The sequence below is a fragment of the Vipera ursinii genome (assembly GCF_947247035.1).
Source record: "Vipera ursinii genome assembly, chromosome: 1".
In the NCBI taxonomy this organism is placed as follows: Eukaryota; Metazoa; Chordata; class Lepidosauria; order Squamata; family Viperidae; genus Vipera; species Vipera ursinii.
This window is the reverse complement of record NC_139512.1, coordinates 286,408,492-286,434,037: the sequence shown is the minus strand read 5'-3', so window position 1 is coordinate 286,434,037 and position 25,546 is coordinate 286,408,492. Positions and strand designations below refer to the sequence as shown.

The 25,546-nt window shown below is 37.0% G+C and overlaps 1 protein-coding gene across 1 annotated transcript in view; it reads left to right on the top strand.

Moving 5' to 3' along the window:
• Nucleotides 1-6,888: 6,888 nt before the first annotated feature.
• The window catches only part of LYST (lysosomal trafficking regulator), a 98,156-nt gene continuing 79,498 nt past the window's right edge, over nucleotides 6,889-25,546 (top strand). The window contains exons 1-5 of the mRNA XM_083348208.1: nucleotides 6,889-7,039; nucleotides 18,787-18,867; nucleotides 20,217-20,415; nucleotides 21,904-21,994; nucleotides 23,106-25,188. Coding sequence (XP_083204334.1) covers nucleotides 20,224-20,415; nucleotides 21,904-21,994; nucleotides 23,106-25,188 — 2,366 coding nt within the window. The 5' untranslated portion in view covers nucleotides 6,889-7,039; nucleotides 18,787-18,867; nucleotides 20,217-20,223. The remainder of the gene's footprint in view (nucleotides 7,040-18,786; nucleotides 18,868-20,216; nucleotides 20,416-21,903; nucleotides 21,995-23,105; nucleotides 25,189-25,546) is intronic.

Here is a 25,546-nt window from a genome sequence, read left to right as displayed (position 1 = left end):
AGAAAAGAAGTAGGGGTGATATGATAGCAGTATTCCAATATTTGAGGGGCTGCCACAAAGAAAAGGGGTTTAAATTATTCACCAATGCACCAGAAGGCAGGACAAGAAACAATGGTTGGAAACAGATCGAAGAGAGAAGCAACCTGGAATTAAGGAGAAACTTCCTAACAATGAGGACAATTAACCAGTGGAACAGTTTGCCTCCAGAAATCGTAGGCACTCCATCACTGGAGATTTTTAAGAAGAGACTAGATAGCCACTTGTCTGAAATGGTATAGGTTCTCCTGCTTCTGCTGCTCTACTCCAGGCTGGACTAGAAGACTTCCAGCTCTATTCTATTCTAAAATGGAGACAATGGATTACTGATCCAAAGTATGTGAGGATACTCTAAGTATGGAAGGCAATGCCTGAGATCCAGATACAATGATAACAAATCTCAAAAATAAGTACCACAAATATGGAAAACAAAAAATGGAGAGAGATTACACAGAAATTCCAAGGGATAGAAAAAGTAAGTGTGTATATTTATCTACTCAAAGAACAAAGTATCAAGACTATTGGTATAATAGATTATAAATCGTAGTAAGATATACCACTCTATTTCTCTATAAAATCTATGCTTTTGGTTCACTTCCATTAATTCAGATTTTGTTGGATGAGATGTGAAAGAAATATAAAGCTTAAAATGAATGTTTCTAAATTTTGACTGAAACTGCTGAGTCATAAAGACCTATGTTTCAGAGGTAACATTTGTGTAAAAGTCATGGATTATTCCCACTTCAAGGTAAACAAGATTGCTTATCATTGCAGTGGAATAACGTCACAGATTATCTAAAGAAGATGGGTAACCTTGCTCAGTCATATAAGATAGGCAAGGTAAATGGTTTGTTCTTGCAAATGTGGAAAATACACATTCTAAGAAAAGCAGCAAAAGACAAGAATACGGGAAAAAGAGCAATAGAAAGGGCTGATCTCTCATGTGACAGCAATACTGTGGTGGTAAAATTGGATGAATTTAGTGGGAACAGAAAAAAGGAAATCTATCTTTTTCTCTTCTTATTACCCTATGATGGAAACTCCAGAACTAACTGCCGTGAGGGAAATACAAGAGAGAAAAGGCAGCAAAGCAGCCTGAACTCACTGAATCCACTTTCGGCTGTCATATTCTAGACCAGGGGTCCCCAATCCCTGGGAGGCAGCCCACTAGCAGGTCGTGGCCTATTCAGAATGGGGCTGTGTGGGAGGCGGGCCAACACGGCTGTGCGCACGCAGCTCCACTTGCATAAGCGGCAGGCTGGCACACACATGCGTCCATGTCAGCCTGCAGCTTGTGCAGCCAATTTCCCCTCTCCCTCCCTAGCCAAGCCGCAAAGGTTGGGCACTGCTATTCTACACAATCAGCCCAGGCAATTAGCTTATGGTTCTATTTTTCATATAAACTTCATACAGTCAGGTTAAGTTATAGTTATATACAGTTTCACAAAATACAAAGAGACAGGTATAATACTATAATCTTTTTAAAAATTCTCTAGGACATTTTAGCCTCATCCATCAGTATGCCTCCTAATTCAGTGCACATTTCTTCCGAGTTGTACAAAAACAAAATTGTTTTGAAAATGAAAATAAAGTTTTGCCCACGTTATGTGATTCTACAAATTAGTGAACAGACTAATTTGCACACTGAATAGCTAGTCGCTCACTCGTAACATGGCGAGGAATATTTAAAATGTGCTTATACAGGTATTAGGGCTGTTTTGTTATATACTGAGCTGAACCTCCTATGTATTATATGTTTTATCCATGGTTGATGTGTATGAAGGAAAAAAAAGTAATTTAAAGGGGCAGAAAAGATAGATACAATTCTAAATACACTTAGTGAAAACTAAAAAAAGTGGGCCTTCTCAGTAAATTAGTACTGTATGCAATTATGCTGCACAATTATTATATTTTATATTTAGATAAATTTAATTTGTCCTGAAAATGAAGCACATTTGAAGAGTGCTGATGGCCAGAATGTTTACTAAATGCATACAGATACAAATGTAACCTTTTAGATGGAGTAATATGAAAGTATTTTGGGAAATTGTAGTTTGCACATACTCATCAAGAATGAATAATTATAAATGACTAGATTTATAGCATAATTATGACCATATTAACTAATGAAATGTTCTATTCACTTCAAAAGAACTTATTTCTTGGTAATTGTGCTTAGGATTTAAGCTCTAGACTGCAACCTAAAATAAGTATACTTATTATTACTCAACTATTTAGAGAGGACTTTCAGTGTTTAAGCTTACATTTATATTGGACTATTAAGAAAACTGACATTAGTGTGTTCTAATTGTTAAGCCTATCAGTATTGTAGTTCAGAACAGAAGTTCAATCCCCTTCTTAATTGCAAGTTCATAAAATGAAGTACATGTGTGTCTTGTCTTACCTGCAACAATTCTGTGTATAGAGATGTTTGTAGTTTACTTGAAGTCAAAGGCAAAATCTCTCATTAATTACAGTAGACTTTAACTAGTTCACACTGTTTAATCTTCATAAGATCGTCTTGGTCAGTTTAGAAAGTAGCTAAATCCTGTGAAGGATTTTTGTAGTGTTTAGACCAGGGGTAGGCAACCTCCGCTCTTTTATGACTCATAGACTTCAACTCCCAGAATTCCTGAGTCAGCTGACTCAGGAATTCTGGGAGTTGAAGTCTATGAGTCATAAAAGAGCGGAGGTTGCCTATCCCTGGTTTAGACTTTCAATCAATCAGAAAAGAGCTGGAAGGGACCTTGGAGGTCTTCTAGTCCAGGGCTTTTCAACCTTTTCACCCATTGTACCACTTTTAGGATATGGCAACATCCGAGTACCACCAGTCACCTAGCAAGGTGTCAAAAACTTGATGACCAACAAAAAAAAGGAAAAAAGTGATCAGGTACAGGTAGTCCTCAACTTACAACAGTTCGCTTAGTGACACTAAGTGGCACTGAAAAAAGTGGCCCCAAGCCACAGCTGAGCAAAACACCTGCCTGCTTCCCTGGCAGTGCTCTTCCTTCTGTCCGAGGTTTTCATTGTTAAGAGCATTTCTGTTGAGGACAGGCAGCAGGGGTGGGGGGAGGTATTTGGTTTTTATTCCCCTCGTCTGCTGGGTGAGTTGCAGCAGGTTTTGACCCTGGGACACTGTGACTGTCATAAATATGAATCAGTTGCCAAGCATCTGAATGTAAATCACAAGACCCTGGAGATGCTGCAACATTCCAGCTGATCGGTGCTTCTTCTGGGCAGGATCAGTGCCAGGATCAGTGCCGAGCTCCAGCTGGAGCCTGGCACGGATCCTGGTGCTTCTGCTGAGCCCTGACAGCCCCGAAGAAGCACTGATCCTGGTGGTTCTGGATCAGCCCTGCAGCTCCAGCCGTCTCTCACTCAGGCTTGTGCGGTGCTGCCACTGGTTCAGCTCATTCCCCTCCCCCGCTACCACTTTTCTAGGATGGTTGCGTACCACCTGCTAGTTGCCAATGTACCACAGGTGGTACCCATACCACTGGTTGAAAAGCCCTGTTCTAGTCTAACCTCCTACTCAAGTCGGAGACCCTATACCATTCCAGATAGGTGGTTGTCCAATCTTTTTTAAAAAACCTCCAGTGATGAAGCATCTATACAACTTTTGAAGGCAAGCTGTTCCACTGGTTGTCTTCAGTGTTAGAAAGTTTCTCCTTAATTCCAAGTTGCTTCTTTTCTCGATTAGTTTCCATCCATTGTTTCTTGTCTTGGCTTTTGGTGCTTTGGAAAATACGCCGACCTCCTCTTCTTTGTGGCAGCTGCTCAAATACTGGAATACTGCTATCATGTCACCCCTAGTCCTTCTTTTCTCTAGACTAAAAAAGGTAAAGGTAAAGGTTCCCCCGCACATGCGTGCTAGTCGTTTCCGACTCTAGGGGCCGGTGCTCATCTCCGTTTCAAAGCCGAAGAGCCAGCGTTTGTCAGAGGACGTCTCCGTGGTCATGTGGCCGGCATGACTAGACGCCAAAGGCGCACAGAATGCTGTTACCTTCCCACCATAGTGGTCCCTATTTTTCTACTTGCATTTTTTACGTGCTTTCGAACTGCTAGGTTGGCAGAAGCTGGGACGAGTAACAGGCGCTCACTCTGTTACGCGGCACTCGGGATTCGACCCGCCAAACTGCTGACCTTCTGATCGACAAGCTCAGCGTCCTAACCCACTGAGCCACCACGTCTCTAGACTGGCCATACCCAATTCCTTCAACCATTCTTCATATGTTTTTTTTCTTCAGGCCCTTAATCATCTTATTTGCTTTTCTTTGCACTTTTTCTAGTCTCAATATCTTTTTTGTAATGTGGTGACCAAACCAGGATGCAGTATTCCAGGTGTGGTCTTACTAAGGATTAATAAAGTGGTACTAATACTTCACATGATATTGATTCTATGCCTCTGTTTATACTACCAAGGATTATATTAGCTTTTTGGCTGCCGCCACACACTACTGACTCATGTTTAAGTGATTGTCCACTAGGACTCCAAGGTCTCTCTCAGAGTTACTGTTTTTGAACCAGGTTTTGCCTAATGATCTGTAATTATACCTTTGGTTTTTCCTGCCTAGGTGCAAAACCTTGCTTTTCTCCACATTAAATTTTATGTTGTTGGATAGAACCAATTATTCAAGTCTGTCAAGATCTTTTTGGATCTTGAGCTTGTCTTCTGGGGTGTTGGGTATTTTTGCCAGTTTAGTGTCATCTGCAAATTTGATGAGTTCCCCTTCTATTCCTTCATTTAAGTCATTTATGAAGATATTGAACAGTACTGGGCCTAAGACGGAATGTTGTGGTACCCCACTACTTACTTACCTCCATGCAGATGTAGTACCATTAAGGACTACTTGTTGAGCATGGTTTGTCATCCAGTTACAAATGCATCTGGTGGTGATGCTGTCTATCCCACATTTTTCTAGTTTACCAAGTAGGTTGTGGTCTACTTTGTCGAATGCCTTGCTGAAGCCTACGTATACTATATCCACAGTATTTCACTGGTCTACTAATTTAGTCACTTTGTGAAATAAAATTGGTTTGGCATGATTGTTTTTAACAAACCTGTGCTGGCTACTAGTTATGATTTCGTTTCTAGATGTTCACAGATCTGCTTTTTATTATTTTTTACAGTATCTTCCCAGATATTGATGTTAGGCTGATTGGTCTGTAGTTTCCTGGGCCTGTTTTTTTTCTCTTTTGAAGATGAGAACCACATCAGCTCTTTTCCAATCCGCTGGTAGTTCCACAGTGCTCCAGGATTTTTGAAAGATATGGTACAGTGGTTCTGAGGTAACATGTGCTAGCTCCTTCAGAACTCTGGGATGTAATCCATCAGGTCTCGGTGATTTATATTCATCAAGGTCAGACAGGTGTTCTCTTACCATTTTCTTGCTTGTTTTAATTTTTATTTCTAGTCCATCTTTTACAGTTAAGTTTTTGAAAGGTTGGGCTACAGTTTCTTTTTGTGTGAAGACTGACGCAAAAATGAGTTAAACATACTTTTTAATAGTATGTTATTCTTTATACAGCTACACTGATTTACAAGGTGATGATACAAATCTGCACCTGACAATACTACTGTAGAATTGCTAGTATTTTTTTTAATAAGCCACCCATTTCATAACTGGCAACACATAGGCATCGAATACAAATTGTGATAAAAACTGATGCACTGTGCACTGCAGCATCAAAGTACATATCAGAGTCTTTCTTACTTGTATCTTAACATCAGGGGAAGTCACTTAGTTTGCATCATAATAGCACAAGGCATGATTTGCCCCTCCTGCTTACTGCAGAGTGGAAAACTGATGAAAGAATATTGCAAAACAAGCTCCACTGCGTTTGTAACTGCACCACAGTATCATCTGTCTGCCAAAGAGGCAGAGTTTGCATCAAAGCGAAGTCTTGTTTTCATCATTTTGACAGAGCTTGTGATCCTGTTTTAGCGAATTATCCTAACTTCTTGAACAATATACTGCATTGTAAATTAAGTATAACACAATAACAGAGCGGGGAAGGATCTTGGAGATCTTCCAGTCCAACCCCTGGCTCTAGCAGGAAACCCCACACCATTTCAGACAAATGGCTGTCCGATCTCTTTCTTAAATATCACAGACTGGGTTCCCACTATCCGTTTTCCTATCAATAACTGATCCGTGGTGTACTCAAACCAATTGTCCGAGTTTGCATAACACCTTGAACCACAACGGCTGTGTTTACAAAATATCCTAAGCTGTAGCGTTCCTTGGCTTTTGAGTATGTGACCCGCGTTTGCAACCTTTGAGCAGGGGGGCGAAAAAAAGCATCCAGAAATACGATTGAAGCTGAGAGAAAGAGCTCCGAGTTCGAAATAATACTGGCACAGTAAAGGCAACGTCGCAAAACGAGGTCAAACGAAATCGAGCCACGAATTTAAGAAACCGAGAAGGGAAATCCAAGTTCTTTCCCCCACCCCCTCCCTCGCCCCTCCCGTCAGAAGGCAGGCTTTTCCAGCCGCTGCGTAAAGAAACAAGCTTTCAGTCAATGAGGTCAAAGATTGAAATCTACTTTCCCATTGGCCCTTCAGCTGCACGTGATGTTGGAGGGGCGTCTCGGAGGGGAGGGGGCGGAACCCTCAGTGCGTGGCCTAGCGCAGGGGGTCTTCAAACTTGGCCCTTTTATGACTTGTGGACTTCAACTCCCAGAATTCCTCAGCCAGCTTTGCTGGCTGAGGAATTCTGGGAGTTGAAGTCCACAAGTCATAAAAGGGCCAAGTTTGAAGACCCCTGGCCTAGCGGGTGGTTTAGGTTCAGGGAGTGGCTGCTGCTGGAGTGGGCGGGCTCTCGGGTTACCTTGGCGACTGGAGGTGGGAAAGGGAGGGCTCGTTGAGGAGGCCGGATTCTGCTCTGCCATGGGCGGCAGTAGTTGTCCGCCGCCGCCGCCGGCTTCGCTGTCAAAGGGAGGAGGACGAAGCTGGCGGAAGGCCGGGCTGGGCAAGGCGGTTTTGCGCGGGCGGCGGGAGCAGGTAAGCGGCGGGAAGGAAGGGAAGGGTTTCGAGCCGCAAGCCGCCTCGGAGCTGGGCGCCTAAAAAGCGAGCGAGCGAGGGGCATCTCTCCGTGGCTGCCGGTTGGCACGGAGAGGCTTGCTCGCCTTGCCTCTCGAGCTGCCTCGCTCCGCTCCTAGAGCAGCTCTCGATGCCGCACTCGCTTCGGCTAGGGTTGCATCCCGCCAGGCTTGGCCAGCATTCCCGTGGCCTCTCTTTCCTACGTGATCTGGGTTTGCGGAACACTCTCGGGGCTGCTTGGCGGCGAAAGGGAGGGAAGAAGAGGGCGGGGGCGGGAAGGACTTAAAACTTGCAGGCACTTTCCCCTCCCTTTTCGATCCTTTTCTGGCGCGATCGGCATTTCTTCCTTAATTCTTAGCATCATTCCAACGATGCTTCCTAAAAGGGGTTTTTATTGCCCGGTAGAGGAATCTAGACAGCACACTAAAAAGCAGAGACATCAATCACCCTGTCAACAAAAGTGCGTATAAGTCAAGGCTATGGTCTTCCCAGTTGCAATGTATGGCAGTGAAAGCTGGACCATAAGAAAGGCTGAGCGTCAAAGAATTGAAGCCTTTGAACTCTGGTGCTGGAGAAGACTCCTGCGAGTCCCTTGGACTGCAAGGCGATCAAACCGGTCAGTCCTAGAGGAGATCAACCCTGACTGCTCTTTAGAAGGCCAGATCCTGAAGCTAAAACTCAAATACTTTGGCCACCTAATGAGAAGGAAGGACTCACTGGAGAAGAGCCTAATGCTGGGAAAGGTTGAGGGCAAGAGAAGAAGGGGACGACAGAGAATGAGGTGGCTGGATGGAGTCACTGAAGCAGTAGGCGTGAGCTTAGATGGACTCCAGAAGATGGTAGAGGACAGGAAGGCCTGGAGGAACATTGTCCATAGGGTCGCGATGGGTCGGACACGACTTCGCAACTAACAACAACAAGAGGAATTGCAGGGGGGGGCATTCAGATATGGCAGCCCTTGGGACAGTAACTTTTGTGGTTTTTTTTTTTTACCAAGAATCAAATGGAGGTTTCTGTCTTTGAAGAGGTCCTGCCTCCATCCTGTAAGTGCAGATTGCTGTTTCATGGGTGTAGAATTAGGTTCTGCCCTCTCCTTTCCTCTTGGGCTCTCTGCTGCCTCTGCATCATCATCTCTGATACATTAGCAGCTTGGACGAACCCAGGACTTGTTCTTGACAGCTTAACTCCGCCGCCACGTCTGTCTGGGATCATCAGACTGGCTGCAAGGAAATGGTAGGGAAGAAGGGATAGTAATTAGCTGTAGCAGCCCTGAAGTTGGGTGTAGTAGAGGGAAAACAATGCGCTGTTAATCCTGGGCACCAGTTCTCATTAACTCAGCAGCAAGATGCTGTTGCCAAGTGAAGGCGAGGACTTCATTATAGCAGAGGATAAACACAAGCCTTGCTGGATATTTTGAATATGAAATGCACTTATGGTTTTTCCTTTCCTGTGAGGCCTTGGACAATTTCCTCATATTGTTGCTAAGTGCCTTGGTTAAATTTATTATTCCCCAGTGTTTTGTTTATGCTGTGGAAAACCCAAGACTCAGCAGGTGACAACTTGTGCTAATTCATGTAAACACATAACTTGGTTATTGATAATAATATATTTGGATGGCATTTGCATACTGCATTGAACTATAAACTGTCAGATTGGATTAATAAAAAAATGTAAGGCATAAATGATGTGTTTCAAATATTTGAAAGCTGCCCAGAGACTTTTCAGAGTTGGACAGTCTTAAAAATCAACTAAATAACCAGACCAATGTTAGCACTAATCAGGCTTAATGTTTTGTTCAGATGTGTCTATTAAGTTATCTGATCTGGTTAAACATGTTCTATGACTTCAGCTTTAAGAGTAATGGCTAATTTGGAAAGGAAACAGAAGAGTTTAAAAATGCTTTACTCACATCAGAGTTCCCAAAAGAAGAAAAATCTTCATTGTTTGGAAGTTACTCCACACCGTTAAATGCCAAGCTCTCATAATCAGTTGATGCTATATCCAGACTTGATTTGAGCCTAGAAGAATTGGGATGAGCAAGCAATGGATTGTATTTCTTCTTCACTTGATTGTTTTTTTTAATGTGAATTTTAGTGCAATCCTAAATTGTTTTACAAAGAGGGTTTTGTATGTAATGTTACTATGGCTTTAATGTAATGGTCATTGTGATATAACACAAGAATGATACATTCTGAGGTTAATGGGGATTTAGGAAATTTACTTTGTATTATATGTTATAGCAAAGATATCTGACTGCTTAAAAATACTGAAGATAATCTGTGTACTTTAATCTTTGAAAAGCTGTGATGGTTGTATCATTTTGGGGAGGGCTTGCTTGTTTTTATTTGTAGAATAAATATAAATTTGAGATAGGTTAGGTTGAGAAATAATTGTGCAATGAATTCAATGGACTACATAGCCAGATGGATAGTAGAACCTATTTTTTTATACATCAGCCCAAAGTTTTATCTTCTTTATTATGGTACTTTAAGCACAATATGAATTTGTTATCGTTACAGCCATTATGTGTTCTGTGAAGAACCTATCCACTAATTTAGATAACTTAATCTCTGTTAGATTGCATGACATGTCATTTCTTACACTAAACAAACACAAGGAAAATAATTCTTTGCATGTTACCAATTATCTTTTCTGAAGACCTCATGCGGTTTGCAGGGCAGTTCTTATTTGATAATTTTAACTCATTTTTTTTAAAAAGAAACCCTAACTTTATAACAAATTATTACTTTTGATGGCCCTGCAGCGATTTCAACCAAATCCGGATGGATATTTTTTATAGTTATATTTCACACATGACATTTCAGTGCCATGATTAAATTGAGCCTATTTGTTAATATAAAACAGTTTAAAAATAATCTGTGCTATCAGAAACCGTATGTGTTTTAATGCTAATTAGAAGGTTATCTTTATCATTTTTCTCCTTTAGTAAGTTTGTGTTGAATTCTGGATGAAGATAACTGAAAAACATACAAACATGATTTCAAGCTAACTTCAAGAATTTATATTACATTCACATCTAGAAAAACATGAAAGATCTAGAATGTAAATTCAAATTTGAAATATAAGCTAATGGCTAGAAGTAAAGTACAGTATGTTAACACATTAAAAACATGATGAACTTACAAAAGAGTAATTACAGTCTAGTGCTTCAATTCTAAGCATCAGAGTAAATTTCTTATGCCTGATAATTATGTAATAAATATATGCTTTATTATTCCTTATCTCTCTTCCTTGGTGTAAAAGTTGTTAGATAAGCAACACATGCTTGAAGTCTAGTCAAATACTTTTCCATGTAATTCTGGATATTGAAAGAATGAAACACCAGCCAAATAAATGTGCACCTGAAAATTGTAGATTATTTATGGTAAGCAAGGACTTTTGTTCACATGGACAGTAGATGAGCTAGATACACCTGCTGGCCTTGTGAAAACCTGGCCCTGCAATTGGTTTGGGGCTCTGATGGTTGTGTGTGTCCTACTTTAAAGAAGGCTAGAAGATTAGAAGAAAATGCCATCTCCACCCTGTGTACATACTGGTCCCTTTTTATTCAGTTTTTTTGTTACCTTTTAATTTGTAAGGTTTAACGTTTTAAACGTTTTAATTGTTTTATATTGTTTCATGATGTTGTAAACCAGACATGTCAAACTCGCGACATCGCACAACATATCCGAGCTTTTTCTCCATTGCCGGCAATGGGCTGGGCGCGGTTTCCTGGTGATGCGTCTGGCCTGTGGTACGGCAGTTTGACACCCTTGTTGTAAACCATCCAGAGTCGCTTGACAGTGAGATGGGCAGCATGTAAATTTAATACGTAAAAACATGAACAGTAAATAATCATTTGCTTCATTCCCTGTGACAAATCAGCAATATGTTAAGAAGGCAAGAAAAGAATTATAAAGTGCAGTCTTCCAAAAGGATAATTGGCTCACAATATCAGTGTGTGAAAGGGTATAATAATCTATTTGGGCTATATATTTATTTGCAAAACTATTTTAAAACACAATTTAATATTGAGATGAAGGAATGAAATAATTCAAACTCACTTAATTCTAAAAGAACAGATTTGGTCCTAGATCATTTTCTAACTCAAATTAAATTATGTACTCCTGTGATCATAGCAATAGCATTAATATATTGTTATTTTAATGTATGTGGAAATAAAAGCTCTAATCTGAAGTTTTCATGATATCAGGACACCACCTCTGTCTTCTAGAGCTAGCTGATGCCTACATACTGTGGATTTAATTAGTTTTTTTAAATTTAACAAAATGTCTAAGGCTAAATATCTGTGCTTGTAATGTAGTTGTGAATGAAGAAATTACCACTTAGAATAGATTTCTATTGAGTTGAATCATTGGCCTATCTGATTCAGTATAACTACGTACTTTAATTGGCAGTAATACTTTATTTATTTATTGTTAGAATAAAGCAAATAGAATGTCAAGCAAAGACCATTCTCATTCTCGACCATTCTCATTCTCATGTTACCAAGAGCTTTTATATGAAGATGTATGGGATTGAAATGAAATATTATGCAAAGAAAACACTCATGTTGTCATAGCAGATTGCCAATGGCTGTTTTGTCTAAATTTTGATCACCTGCAATTAATATGGCTGCAATTAGTCTCTTTTACAGTAAGGCTACACAGACTGTAATCAAGTGATACTGTACATGGCTAATAAAGCTTTTTTTTGATATAGAAATATATTTGCCTTTATGAGGCTTTGTTTTGTACTATGGTCATTCAGTTAATATCCTAATGTTTTTTTTTGCTGAAAAAGCTTAGCTGGATATATTAGCTGCTAAAGATATGACTACCTAAAGACTTCATAATTGCCAAATTTCTTTGTGAAGTGCAGTAATTAGGAATATAAGGACATTTATTAAAAGTAGCCAGGCTCTACCTTCATTGTTGCATAATGAAATACTTATGGTTCCTTCTTTATTGCACATTTTTGTGTATAATTTAGGATATATTTTATGTCTAGACAGTTTAACGTGGGCTGAGATTTTGGTGCATCCAGGTGCATATACATTTTCAACAACCCCAACCATTGTATTAAATGACAAAAGATTAATGCCATAAAACTGGCTCATCAGGCAAAATTATAAGCAAACTGCAAGTTCCACAATCATGTTTCAGACATAGATATTCCAAATGTTTAAGATTAGCCATCTTAGTGTATATCTATTTCTGAAACAGTTTGTTTATGTTAGCCTGATGAGCCAGTTTTTATGGTGTTGAGTTTCAATTCTTGTTGGCATTGTGGGCAATTAATCCATAGTTCTAGGATGTGCCCACTTCCTTTTCAGAAAGTCTTTTCCTGAACTCTCAATACAGTATTTAAAGATTCTTTGCAAATCTTTTGCTTTCAACCAGTTTCTTTTATGTTGTGTCATCAAGATTTTTTTATTAATTTGCTTGTTGGATCAGCTACATATCCTTCCTTTCCTTTGGAAACACAAGTTGGAATACATAGTACATCCTTTAAGACATGCCTGATCCAAAGTCACCTCATGAGCTTCCATGGCTGAGGCCGGACTTGAACGTATGTTCAACATTTTAATTACTACACACAATGCCTCTTCACTCAGATTTGCACACTGGAACACACACCATTCTAATTTTATGGGAGATATCATAATTACAATTGTTGATATTCTGCTTGAGTTGAATATATAATACTAGCTAGATATTACTGGGAAAATTTGATAGTAATATCCTTCAGGAAAGTTTGTCAGATAATTCTTTACTAACATTATTGGCTTTTTAGACTGGTCCTCTTAATTAAAGAACGCCCTAGAACTTTTCTGAACTTCTCTTCTGTATAATTGCTTTGGGTGGAGCTGTTTGTTGTGAGGGTGAGTCAGAGGCTCTGCAAGATGTCTATCTGCTGCCTTAAAATAGTTTTTTCCCCTTCCATTTATGTGTCAGTATTGTTTTTTGTATGACAGTGTGAGAAGAACGCAGGATAATTTTGGCTTCTCTGGTTTGGTGTAGAGAATTGTGGTTTATTTGTTATTATTCCTCCTATTGGTTCTACCTTGTTTTGGATTCAGGACTGCTGTTCTACCAGTAGTACTACAATATAAAAAATCAATTTGTTCTGAATTTAGTCTCTTAAAGGACATTTCCACAACTTTTTGCAGAAATAAAATTTGCTTTTAATGTCATGGATCACAGGTGCAGTGGAATGTATCTTATCTAATCCCTTCTCATAAAGCATTCTGAAAGGGGAAGTAAATTGTAATTTTCACTGGAAGTCCAAAGTGAAAAGCGGTGAAATATGGTACATGTTGTGTAATTTAATAACAAGTATCTTGCAATGCTGAATTTGGTTTGATTTAGAGATGTCATACAAAAACAAGCTTGCCTTTGAGAAAGCTTCAAGCTTATCTTTAGAACAGAGATTGTTATGAGAAATTATTGACTAATCCAGTAGTAGTGGTAGTTTCATGGGCTGATACACTTTTTTTTGCTTAAGGGTATTTGAAATGCACTCTTAAATATCTATTTGAAAAGCTAATTTATCCTCAGTATTATATCTTTCAAAACAAGATTGAGGACACATTAGCTTTTCAAATAGATATTTATCCATAGTATTTAAAAACTTTAACGAACCAAGATAAGCCAGTTGAAGAATCACTTTATAATTAACAAAACAATAACAGAAATTATTTGTAGCTTTCTCTAAAACCAGTACAATGGTGTATTCATAGAAGGACAGAGTGTTTAAATGATTTTAGCAAATGTCATTAATTACCATGGATTAGGCATATTTACCAAGCAATTTACTGAAACTGGGCTTGTGTTTTGCTTTCTGTTATTCGTTCCTATTGATTATATATGTCACCAAGTCGGTGTCCACACAGATAGATTTTCTCCAATGCAGTCTATCCCTAATCTGGTATTTGAGTCTTCTGGTGATTCATCCATGGCCACTGTAGCTTGGTCCATCCACCTTGCTGCTGACCATCCTCTTCTTCTCTTTCCTTCCATCTTTCCCAGGATTACAGCCTTCTACAGAGAGTCAGGACTTTATGTATTGTGAGCAAAGCCTGGTCATTTGCGCATGAGAATTCTGGATTGATCTGCTGAGGAATCCATTTCTTTTCTTAGCTACCCATGGTATTCTCAAGAGTCTTCTCCAACACCAAAGTTCATAAGCATCAATACAATTTTTGTCTTGCTTCTTAAAAATTCAGCTTTATTTTCCACTGACTGTCCTTGGGAAAACCAACACCTGCATGATTCTGATCTTTGTAGGTAGACATATTACAGCATCTGGATCTCTGTACCATGGCCTTCATTACTATTCTACCAAGTACTAGTCTACAATCATTTCTTGACTGTTTGTTCCTTTCCTGTTGATCCTAAAGTCAGAGCTTATCTACCACTTCAACATCTAATTGTCAGTTCTAAGTCTTAATTGTTGTACCTATTGTCATTATCTTGATTTCTTTATATTTAATTTTATACCCATTTTTACACTATGCGCTTTGATTTTTATATCCCGAACTCATGTACTCTGATCTCTGGGTGACAGTGACTGTACTTATGAATATTAGTTATTTAGAATAGATTTTCCTATGTTGTACATGAACATGTACATAGTAACATAGTAAAAGCAAGCTAAGGCCATCATCAAAAGGGAAACGATACAACAGTGTAAAAGCGCAACAATAACCTTTTTAACAAATCTGGTAAGTCATCTTCTAAATCAATTGTAAATATGTTGAATAATGCTGGGCCAAGGACAGAAAATTTTGGGAAAGTCTCATAGTTACTTCTTTTCAGGATGATGCAAAACATCTTCTGAGTGCACTTATTTAGTTTGAAATCTGCTGTGTTGCTATCTTCTTCTCATTTGTCCACAAGGATATCATGAGAGAATTTATTAAATGCTTCAGTGAAATCAAGATATATGTCATTCACAGCATTCCCTTGGTCTAATAAATGTACTACTTTGCCATAAAAAGATTTGCCATCCACCTTCTACATAATTAGCTTTTGCAAATTTAACCCCTTAATTATTAGGTTTATATATATGTATTGGAATGTCATGTTTGTTGAAGTCAGCATATAATTCTGTCCACAATATTTCTACAATCTGAGTGTAGTTATCCAATTTAAAAAATGCAATTAATTTTACAATGAAGTACTACTTCCTTATCTTCAAAATGCTTATGTATTAGTGATTTTATGATCTGTTTTTTGTTATCAGACTGACATCCCAAATTGACTGCTGAAGTTTTCTTCACACATTCTTCAAGATTTTTCAGAAAAAAATAGCTCAGAATCTTATCACAAGGTTTCTTTATTAGTTAGGATGCACTCAGTCTTGCCAAGGAGAAGTGAACTTATTCAAAGTCAGTAGATGTTCCCCATATTACTTTCAAAGTTGAGCTAAAATTCTTTTAACCTGCACTTTTAGTAGTTCAGTGGAACACATACCATCTTTTCAGAAAATTCAAATTTAAAATAATTGTTTGATTGTTTTCTTATCTGAATTCTGGTAGAGATAATTGTTATCATGGAAATGTATGAAACACTTTCTAAACAAACAGCTATTTCTCAAAATTTGCATATCAGGTTGGTGGATTATATAACATTTGAAGAGAATATGGATACTTTTTCAATCATTTATTCTCCTCTGGCCTACATCACATCCTTGGATTTATAATGATTTAAAAGATGATATGTGCAAATTAAATTTATTTTATTTATTAAATTTTATTTATTTATTAAATTTTTATACCGCCCTTCTCCCAAAGGACTCAGGGCGGTGTACAGGGCAATAAATATCAAAATGTAAATACAAAAGTTAAAAAAGAGTTAAAAAGAATTAAATAATTATGCCCAATATAATACAATAATAAATTTAGTAGATATTTGAAGCTATCAAGAACATAGATGATAGAATTATTTTTGCCTATACTTCTGTGGTATGTATAATTTAATGTGTCAGTAATTTAAATATCTTTAAAAATGTTTTGTTGAATAAGTGTTTAATTGGGTAAATGTGAATGCATCCGTGCAGTGCATGTTATCTCAGCTTGCAGAGCTTGGATTCATTGAATGAGTTTACCAAAAATGTAAATATTGCAGAATATATGGCCTCATGCTACATAACTAAGCTCCATTTCATGCTGAATAAACTAAATTATTAATGTACCTGAAATAGAAAACTATATTTAGATACATTTTTACTCCAAAAGCATTTTATTAAAATAAATTTGATAAAAATCAAAAAATCCAATTTAAATGAAAAAAATCTGATTTAAATAAAAAAATCTGATTTTTTAAATTTATTTTTTTAAAAAATCATCGATTATTATCCACCCCGCTTCTTTTTAATTAATAGGGATTTGAGCATATTGCTGTCTGCTATACTACAACCTCAAATATATGCTTTTGGAGTACACATACTATGAGCATATATTTGAACTTGTATTATATATACATTTTATAAAAAGAAGCAGAACTTAGATAAGGTTAAAGAATTCTTAAACCGTTACAAAACTCACTTGTCTCCAGATTTCCAACTTCTCCAAAATATGAATAAAAATCTGAAGAAAAAAAGGATATATTTTCCAGAAATGCAGGACTATTGTAGGAAGTGTGTTCCTTTTTCGACTTCTTTAAGATGATGCTTACTGTATGCATTTTTCCAAGGACTTCTATTACAAATTCAAAATCTGCTGTCAAGTTCATTGAGGTACCTTTTAAATTCATTAAATATTTTTGAATGAACATTGTAGTATATAAGTACAGGTTTTTTTTAAAAAAAAAATCAGTTATTTGCAGATCAAGGAATCCTGGGCATCTGAATTTGCAGAGAGATAGAAAAACCAAGAGTAAGAATGCATATGGGAAGGTTAAAGGGATTACAGATAAGCCGATGGTCCAAAATAGAACAGGAGATATGAATCAAAGAAATATTGCTTTTCTAGCTAGAGGCTGGTAATTTTTCAAACAAATACAAAACCTACTTAGTCCAGAAATAATTTGTTATGTGAAGGCATTCTGATTATAGAAGTATGAATTGGTACAAGAGGTACTGATTCCAGTTTGGACTAGCTTTTTCTTTTCCTCTCTTTCTCTCTTTTACACTGTGTGCACGCATTCTTATATAGAATTATTATTGTTCCAAGTCCACTCTGAGGCAAAAAAAGATAATCTTTCTTAAGTTGTTGTTCAACCCATGGTTGCCATGCCACGGCAAAGCTAGTTAAGCCTTGCTTGTTCATTGCCCCTTTGCTCTGAATTCCCAGAAGCAATGACCACAACCCATTGCAAGTGTAGATCCAGAATTTTGGAGGGCAGCTCTCATTAGCATGTGATGCCTTGAGGCACTAGTCAGGTCCACTGTTGCCGGAAATTTGCCAAGTTGAGTTAACATTAGCCATTGTGTCAGTCTTCTTTCTGGAGTGTCCCTTATGGTCCAGCTTGCACATTTATGTGGCATTCAGTGTCTTCCCTTGCTGGGCAGGAATATTAAGATTTGTATGCTTTTACAAGCAGTGCAGTCAATAAAGTTTATTATTAGTCACATACTGGTAACTTGAATTGAGTGATCATCGAAATGCATACATCAATTAGAGAAAAGCATTTCTGGCAAACAGTTCAATTGTGGTTTCTTTCATGCTATTGCTCTCATTTAGAAGGTTGCAATCACATCAGTGGATGAAGTGCTTGACTTGGAGTAATGATTGCTCAATTGAAATAATTCAACAAATTTGTTTTGTACAATTATTTCTGTGCATCTTATGCCACCTTAATGTTTGAATTGAAGGAAGGGAGAAACCGCTCCTATGTCATTTTAGTTAGATATAAATGCATTATTTTTACTCCTCAGGTATGAGATAAGCATATAAACAAAATACAGTAATTATTTAAAGTACATTTTCCATTCATGCTAGTTCATAATATGTGTTCTTGGTTTATTATTTAAATTTTCTTCAGAAAAATCTTTGTACAATAAAACATTTGCTACATCTTTTTATTACACTGTTTATTCAGCTTGTATAGCATTTTTAAGTCTTTGGTCACATTTGAATATTTTGCAAGGGTGAATTTGGAAGAAATAATTTGGGAGAGATGTTGTAGCAGGAAGCTACTACCACCTGTCTGTTCAAACTGTTTCTTTCTAAATCAGTTTTCTTTGAAAGAACATTTAAATTTTAGAGAAATTAGAGTACATTTTTAAAACATAACCTTTATTAATTACCTTTTCTGTTTCTTAATAAATTAGGTAAAGTCTTAAGGTAAAAAACACACAAGTCCAGGAAATTATATCAATAAGCAGTCTTTTGTGGGAACTAAATTGTTTGTATTTGCTTTTATTATAGTAAATTAAAATTTTCAATAGAAATTGTTTTAAAAAACACCTGAGATTGGAATAGCTGTAATGTTCATTTGGGGTCATTTCCTAATTACCTTTTCACCTGTTCACTTTGAACACAGCTTGTCTTTAGTTAATTAGTTTCTGTATTCTGCTGATTTCTGTATACAGATCCCATTTGGAAGCAGTATAGATTAAACATTCAGCATGCAATATGCAGCCATTAGGAATTAATTTGTGTTTTGTAAGCAAGCCTTTAATTTGTGAAGAATTCTAACAATTATTTATAGACACATTATTTTATTAGCTTTTATTTATTTCATATATGCCTTGTTTTACAGGTCAGTTGCTAACAGATGTACTGAGAACGTATCTATTTAACGCTTGATAATTACTATCAATGAGAGAGGAAGTGTAATCTGGTGAGTTTTGGGGAGTGAGTGTTTCTTAAGATATTAAAATAAGCATGAAAGCGTACTTAATCAAGATCAGGGTAAAGATTGTAGAAAACAGGGTAATTCCATTACAATTCTACTGTTTGCAAAAACAAATAAATTATAATTTTAAAAGTTAAATAGTAGGTCTTCCTGTGATGCAGGATGATTTCTATGACCCTAAACCTTGCATAGGTTTTCATGTGTCTTAATTAAACTGGGTATACTTTACAGACTAAAATTAACATAAATATCTTTTGAGTACTGCTTACATACGTCTTACTTGACTTTTAAGAAAAGTTAAATACGTGTGTATCTTAGATCATATTTCATTAGTGTCTTAACTGTGGATAAAGTGAATAATAAAATTTCAAGATCGCTTCCAATTTTTATAATGTTACCATGTACGGACACTTCCTTCTTTCCAACTTGGACTTATGTAAATTTGAATTGATAAAGGACACTCTTCTTCGATCTCCGTATATTTTGCCTTGTGTGTTATGCATTAGAAGTAATTTCCTAGGAAGTTTTTGGAGAAAGAGCTGTTTTAAGCAGATAAATATAGCATTCCTTGTACAAATTTTCTTTTCAGGGAACGGATATGAAGACCATCCTAATTGTTATGCAACTTTTTAGAATTTTAAATTTGTGCATAAATTTTAAATATATTTCCTCTAACATGCTTCTGTTTTAATCTTTCTATTCTTCTCTTCTCCTTCTATCCAGCTCAGATGAGAACAGAATGTATTATACCATAGCTTATTCAAAGCCAATTCTGTTAATAGCTTTTCAAACTGTTTTAATGTCTATTTATTTGAAACTGAACAGTTTTGCAGTGGAAAATGCTTCTATCATTTTGTTTAACAAATGTTAGCTTATTGTATAAATTTTTTTTAAAAAGTACCTGTTCTCTATGTATCCCAATAACATGCATATTGTTTAATTAGAATAATGATTAAATACTGATGTCAGTCTTGCAATGTAAGATGATTTCTCACGTATCTTTTGTCTAATATATGGGGAAAATATTCTAATCTAGCAAACAAAATATTTAGTACCATAATATAGATTATAGTAGCAGCCAGTTAGCTGACAAATGAATCTATTTTAGGTTGCTAAATTATACAATAGGAACGATGCAATGGCAAACAACTTCCAAAAAAACCTTGCCAAGAAAACTGCAGGGACTAGTTGAGGCAGTTATCAGGAGTCAAAAACTGACTCAAAGGCACAAATTTAAAAAATGATACCTATACAAACTATAGGTTATTCTAGTTTCCTTACATCAGTGGAAATCATGTTTTTTAATGTTATTTTTTTTTGTTTATTTGTGACAGCTCAGATATGAGCAGTGCGAGTAACTCTCTGGCACGAGAGTTTTTGTTTGATGTCAGCCATCTTTGTAATGCAGTGGACCAAAGGGTGGAAGCCAGGGAGGAAGAGGAAGAGAAAACACACATAGCTGCCCTTGGAGAATATCTTATCCAAGGACGTGGATTCATTTTGCTTACTAAGCTTAATTCCATCATTGACCAGGTAAACGTTGTTTTCACATTTGTCAAAATATGATGCATTTAGCTAGAACAATATCTATTTGAATGAAAGACTGACTAATTGGGATCACTTTCTTATTCTGTTTGGAAATTGGATTTTTACATCAGCCAGGATCAGGATGACAAATGCATTTGCCAATCAGCTGACTGGTGTTGTTGTATGGTTCACAGAAAAGCCTTCTATTAGGCCAACGTTATAAGATGGGAGCCAGTGCTGTAGCTTTTAGCCACTGTACTAATAATGTAGGATATGGTGGGGTTTTTTTTTGCCACATGAAGTAATCAGATATGAATGACTTAAAGGACAGGATTTCATTCCAGCCAGTTCACTCGTGGTTAACTAAATTTGGTAATGTTTTCAGAGTATTCATAATACATTGAATCATAAATGAAGTAAATAAGCAGGTTTAAATATCTTGTTATTTAAAAACAAACCAGAGTTGCAATTTGTCAAGTTAACCTGCCATGGAAACACAGCCAGTACAAATTTAATAGCCTGATTAAGCCATTACTGTCTTAGACAATATTACTTCTATTTTTTACTATTTTATTTTTGTGGCTATACAATATTTTTTGCAGCTGTATGTCGTCACACTAATGGTCTTCTTTTCCAAACTTGGCTTTTCATTTATCATTTTAATGTCAATATTAAACAGTATTTGGAGACAAGGCAAGAACCCATTATACGCTAGTATTTTCTGGAATCAATCAAGCTAGTAAAAAGAAAAATCTACCAACTTATCCAGAGATCAAAGAAAAACATGATTGAAATTGATGTAGGCCTTGGTATCATCTAAAAATAACTGGTAAAAATGATCAGGGTATCTGTTGTCTCACCTGGATTAAATAGAAAGGTAAAGCAGGGCAACTCCCAAGTTACTCATGTACAGGTTAAAAGGAGTGTGTAATAAAACTGAATTCTGTGAAGCAATTGCCTTAGAAAAATACAGCAGTCTGAAAATGGGAAGGAGGCGTAGAAGTGTTATGAAACAGTACTCCAAACTTCTGCCAGCTATTCTAAAATGTTATTGTGAATTTAGCTGTGTTGAAACCTAAGAGGAAGTCTGAGGAACGCACCGATTATGTAAGGCATTTTTAGTCTTAAAACTAAACGTTAGGTCAAATGGAAAGAAATAGAGAAAATTTTGAGAAATGGAAGAAAGAACATTTCTCAGGATAGAGCTCTATTGAATTATAGGTAGTCCTCAGTTTATGATTGGTCGCTTAATGACTGCTTGACCTGAAAAAGGGGACCGATGAGGCTCCATTACAGTCATTGCTTTTAGGATTACCTGTAATTTTTTTCACTTCAGTTTAAATGGTTAAAATGTTAAGACAGAATCCTGTAAATTGGCATTAGAAGCTTTGAAAAAAGTAAAAATAAACTTTTAATCCAGGTTTGATTATGAAAATGCGGTAAATTATATTTTGTGAATTATCATAAAAGTATGCACTTTTGTTTCTTTAATAGGAGCTTACCTGTCGAGAAGACCTTCTTACTCTCCTTCTATCACTTCTGCCGCTAGTATGGAAAATACCTGTGGAGAAAGAAAAGGCCATAGGTAAGTTTTCTGTAATTCTGATGCATGAATTTAAAATACATTTTTAAGTACATTTTTCACAGATTAGGTAAAGGTAAAGGTTCCCCCGCACACGCGTGCTAGTCGTTTCCAACTCTAGGGGCTGGTGCTCATCTCCGTTTCAAAGCCGAAGAGCCAGCGCTTGTCCAAGGACATCTCCGTGGTCATGTGGCCGGCATAACTAAACACCAAAGGCGCACGGAACGCTGTTACCTTCCCACCGTAGTGGTTCCTGTTTTTCTACTTGTATTTTTACGTGCTTTCAAACTGCTAGGTTGGCAGAAGCTGGGACAAGTAACAGGTGCTCACTCTGTTACGCGACACTCGGGATTCGACCTGCCAAACTGCCGACCTTCTGATCGACAAGTTCAGCGTCCTAACCCACTGAGCCACCGCGTCCCTATTTTCACAGATTAATGAACATCTAAAATTTCTGTACATATAACTATATAAAAGCAAGGTTATTTAATACATAGAGCTTTTATGATTTTATTCTGCTGCATCTCTCAATTATCATAAAATACTTTTTAAAATGTTTCGTAAATATTCATGACAACTTGGAAAAACGAAGAGTCATACATTGTGGATAGGGTACTGAGCTGAGTTGTGTCTGAAATTAGGCTGAGATTTTTTTAGCTTTGATTTAAAGAGTTCATATGCAAAGTTTGGTATCAGTTTTTATGTTCAAGGGCTAAACTTACATGTGAAATTTGTGTACTATTTCAGCTAGTTTCATTAAATTATTTCTTCAAAACAAAAAGTATAGCACTTCATATTTAAAAACTATAGTTCTTATTATATGTTACCAAAAAGAAGATGAATTTGGTTCAGGACACATTTGAATTGACTAAATACATTATATTTATTACAAGGTGAACCTTAATAGCATTCATTTAGATCATGTCAAAAGTTTTAGGTGCATATATTACACAATTAGGTCTTGTCCTTTGCATAGCTTTCAGTCCTTAAAGATCTTATGAGTGATAGGTTGGTAAGTGATAAATTTGCTTCTAGATTTGTATGATGATAACATTTGTATCTCAAGCTGTGAGATTCTAGTGTTAGTTGAAATAATCTTCCTGTTTTCCAACAGATTTTAATCTGCCCTTCTCTGTTGAAGTATGTTTGACCAAAGAGACAACCCTAGGTTCTCTGAAACTTACTCAGGAAAAACAAAATATAGGAGAAAATGTTCATCTGTCTGCTCAGGCTTCTGGAAAGCTAAATACTTCTTGGAAGAACAGACGCCAGCGCAAAACTACTCATCGATATTCGGTGAGGGATGCAAGGAAATCCCAAATCTCCACCTCTGATTCAGAAGGCAATTCAGATGAGAAGACTAGCACTACGATAAGGCACAGGAGACCACAGCTTCTGCAGCCTCTTCTAGCAAACCAGTCTAAAGAGCAATCTGTAACAAGTGGAGGCAATTTTATAGAATCTGAAATGGTCCAAAGTTGTAATTATGGAAGGGAGAATACAAACTCTCAACAGTCCATTCCAGCTCAAGAAAGTATTGTTCAGGCTTCAGGCGTGTCAGTTACATCATCTGCCAGTTGTTTAGACAACTCTCCCTTTGATTTGTGCCGTGTTTTGCTGTCTTTGTTAGAAAAAATATGTAAGTTTGATATTGCATTGAACCACAAGTCTGCATTGGCAGCCAGTGTGATAGGCACGCTAACGGAATTCTTATCTAAACTTGGAGATTGTTATAATATAAATAGTGCTGCTGAAAATGAAGCTGTTTCATTAAGTTGGACAGGAGAATCAGTTGCTCTGGTTCAGAGAATGCTCTTTAGGACAGTGCTGCACCTTATGGCAATGGATGTTAATAATGCCGAGACTATGCCTGGCAATTTGAGAAAAAATCTTACTGATTTACTTAAAGCAGCCTTAAAAGTGAAATGCATTCTAGATACACTATTTAATCCTTTTGCTTCAAGATCACAAGGAACTTTACAAAACATAATGCAAGTTAACCTTTTCTCACAGAATCGCCACAGATTCCTTCTTTTGCCTGAGTTCATAGAAGGAGTTCTGCAAATTCTAATCTGCTGTCTTCAGAGTGCAGCCTCTAATCCAATTTATTTTAGCCAAGCCATGGATCTGGTTCACGAATTCATACAGCAGCAGGGTTTCAAACTGTTTGAAACCACAGCAATCCAGATGGAAGGATTATGTGCAAGAGGCACAGAGGTCAACACAGAAGCATCAGAGTGTCTCAAAGCCCTCATCAACAGCATTATGAAAATAATCAGCACTATCAAAAAGGTAAAATCAGAACAACTTCATCAGTCTGTGTGTACAAGAAAACGGCACAGACGATGTGAGTATTCCCACTTCATGCATCACCACAGAGATCTCTCAGGATTGTCTGTTTCTACTTTTAAAAGTCAAGCTTCTAAGAGTCCTTTTGAAGAAACAGCTGATGGGGAAGTTCATTATCCTGACCGGTGTTGCTGCATTGCTGTTTGTGCTCATCAGTGTCTGAGGTTGCTGCAAAAACTTTCTCTGAACAGTACATGTTTTCAGATCTTAACTGGAATCCACAATGTAGGCATATGTTGTTGCATGGATCCTAAATCAGTAATTAGCCCTTTGCTTCATTCCTTCAGATCACAAACATTCAAGAATTTTCAGCCACATATATTAAGCATCCTTAATAAGTTTATTTTAGATCAACTTGGAGGATTGCAAATTTCCCAGAAAGTGACGCATGCCTCTTGCAACATCTGTAGCATTGACTGTGATCAACTTGCAGAACTTGATGACTTCCTACATGGGAATGCTACTGAGGTATCAGTGTCAAGTTCATCAGCTCCATACAGGTTTCAAGGAATTTTGCCTAGCAGAGGATCTGAAAATATGTTTCTGAAATGGGATGCCTTGGAGGCCTATCAGAGCCTTGTTTTTGAGGATGATGACAAATTGCGTTGCATGCAGATTGCTAGTCATATTTGTAGTTTGATCCAAAAAGGCAATGAGATTATTCAGTGGAAACTGTACAATTATATATTCAACCCAGTGCTCCAGAGAGGTGTTGAGTTGGCTCATTACTCCCAACAAACTGATGCAACTACTGCTTTTAGTCAAACAAGTGGCTATCAAAAAAGGTGTTTGCCTCAGGAAGTCCTTCAGATCTATTTACAGACTCTACCGATGCTGTTTAAATCCAGGTTTGTTCATTTTGTTCATTGGGGAGGAACAAATATATTTGGCTAGTTTTTTCCATAGCTCTTCTTGGCATAATAAAATTGGATGCTAGGAATGTCGCTAGTGATAGTAAATGTAGATGATGGGTAAAGTCATAAACTCCTACAGCTCCCATTTTAAATTGGCTTTGGATTAAACTTCTTATGGCCCTACTGAGTTAAAGGAGTTATATTGGTATAGTATTTACAAGTTTATATTCCATACTAGATTTACATATAAATGCCCAATTTTGGAATTTATTTCTGCACTAAATCTATCTATATGAGGCCACATTTATTTTCTTCTCTCTTAATAATAGGTCTTGCATCTTTAAAGATAAAT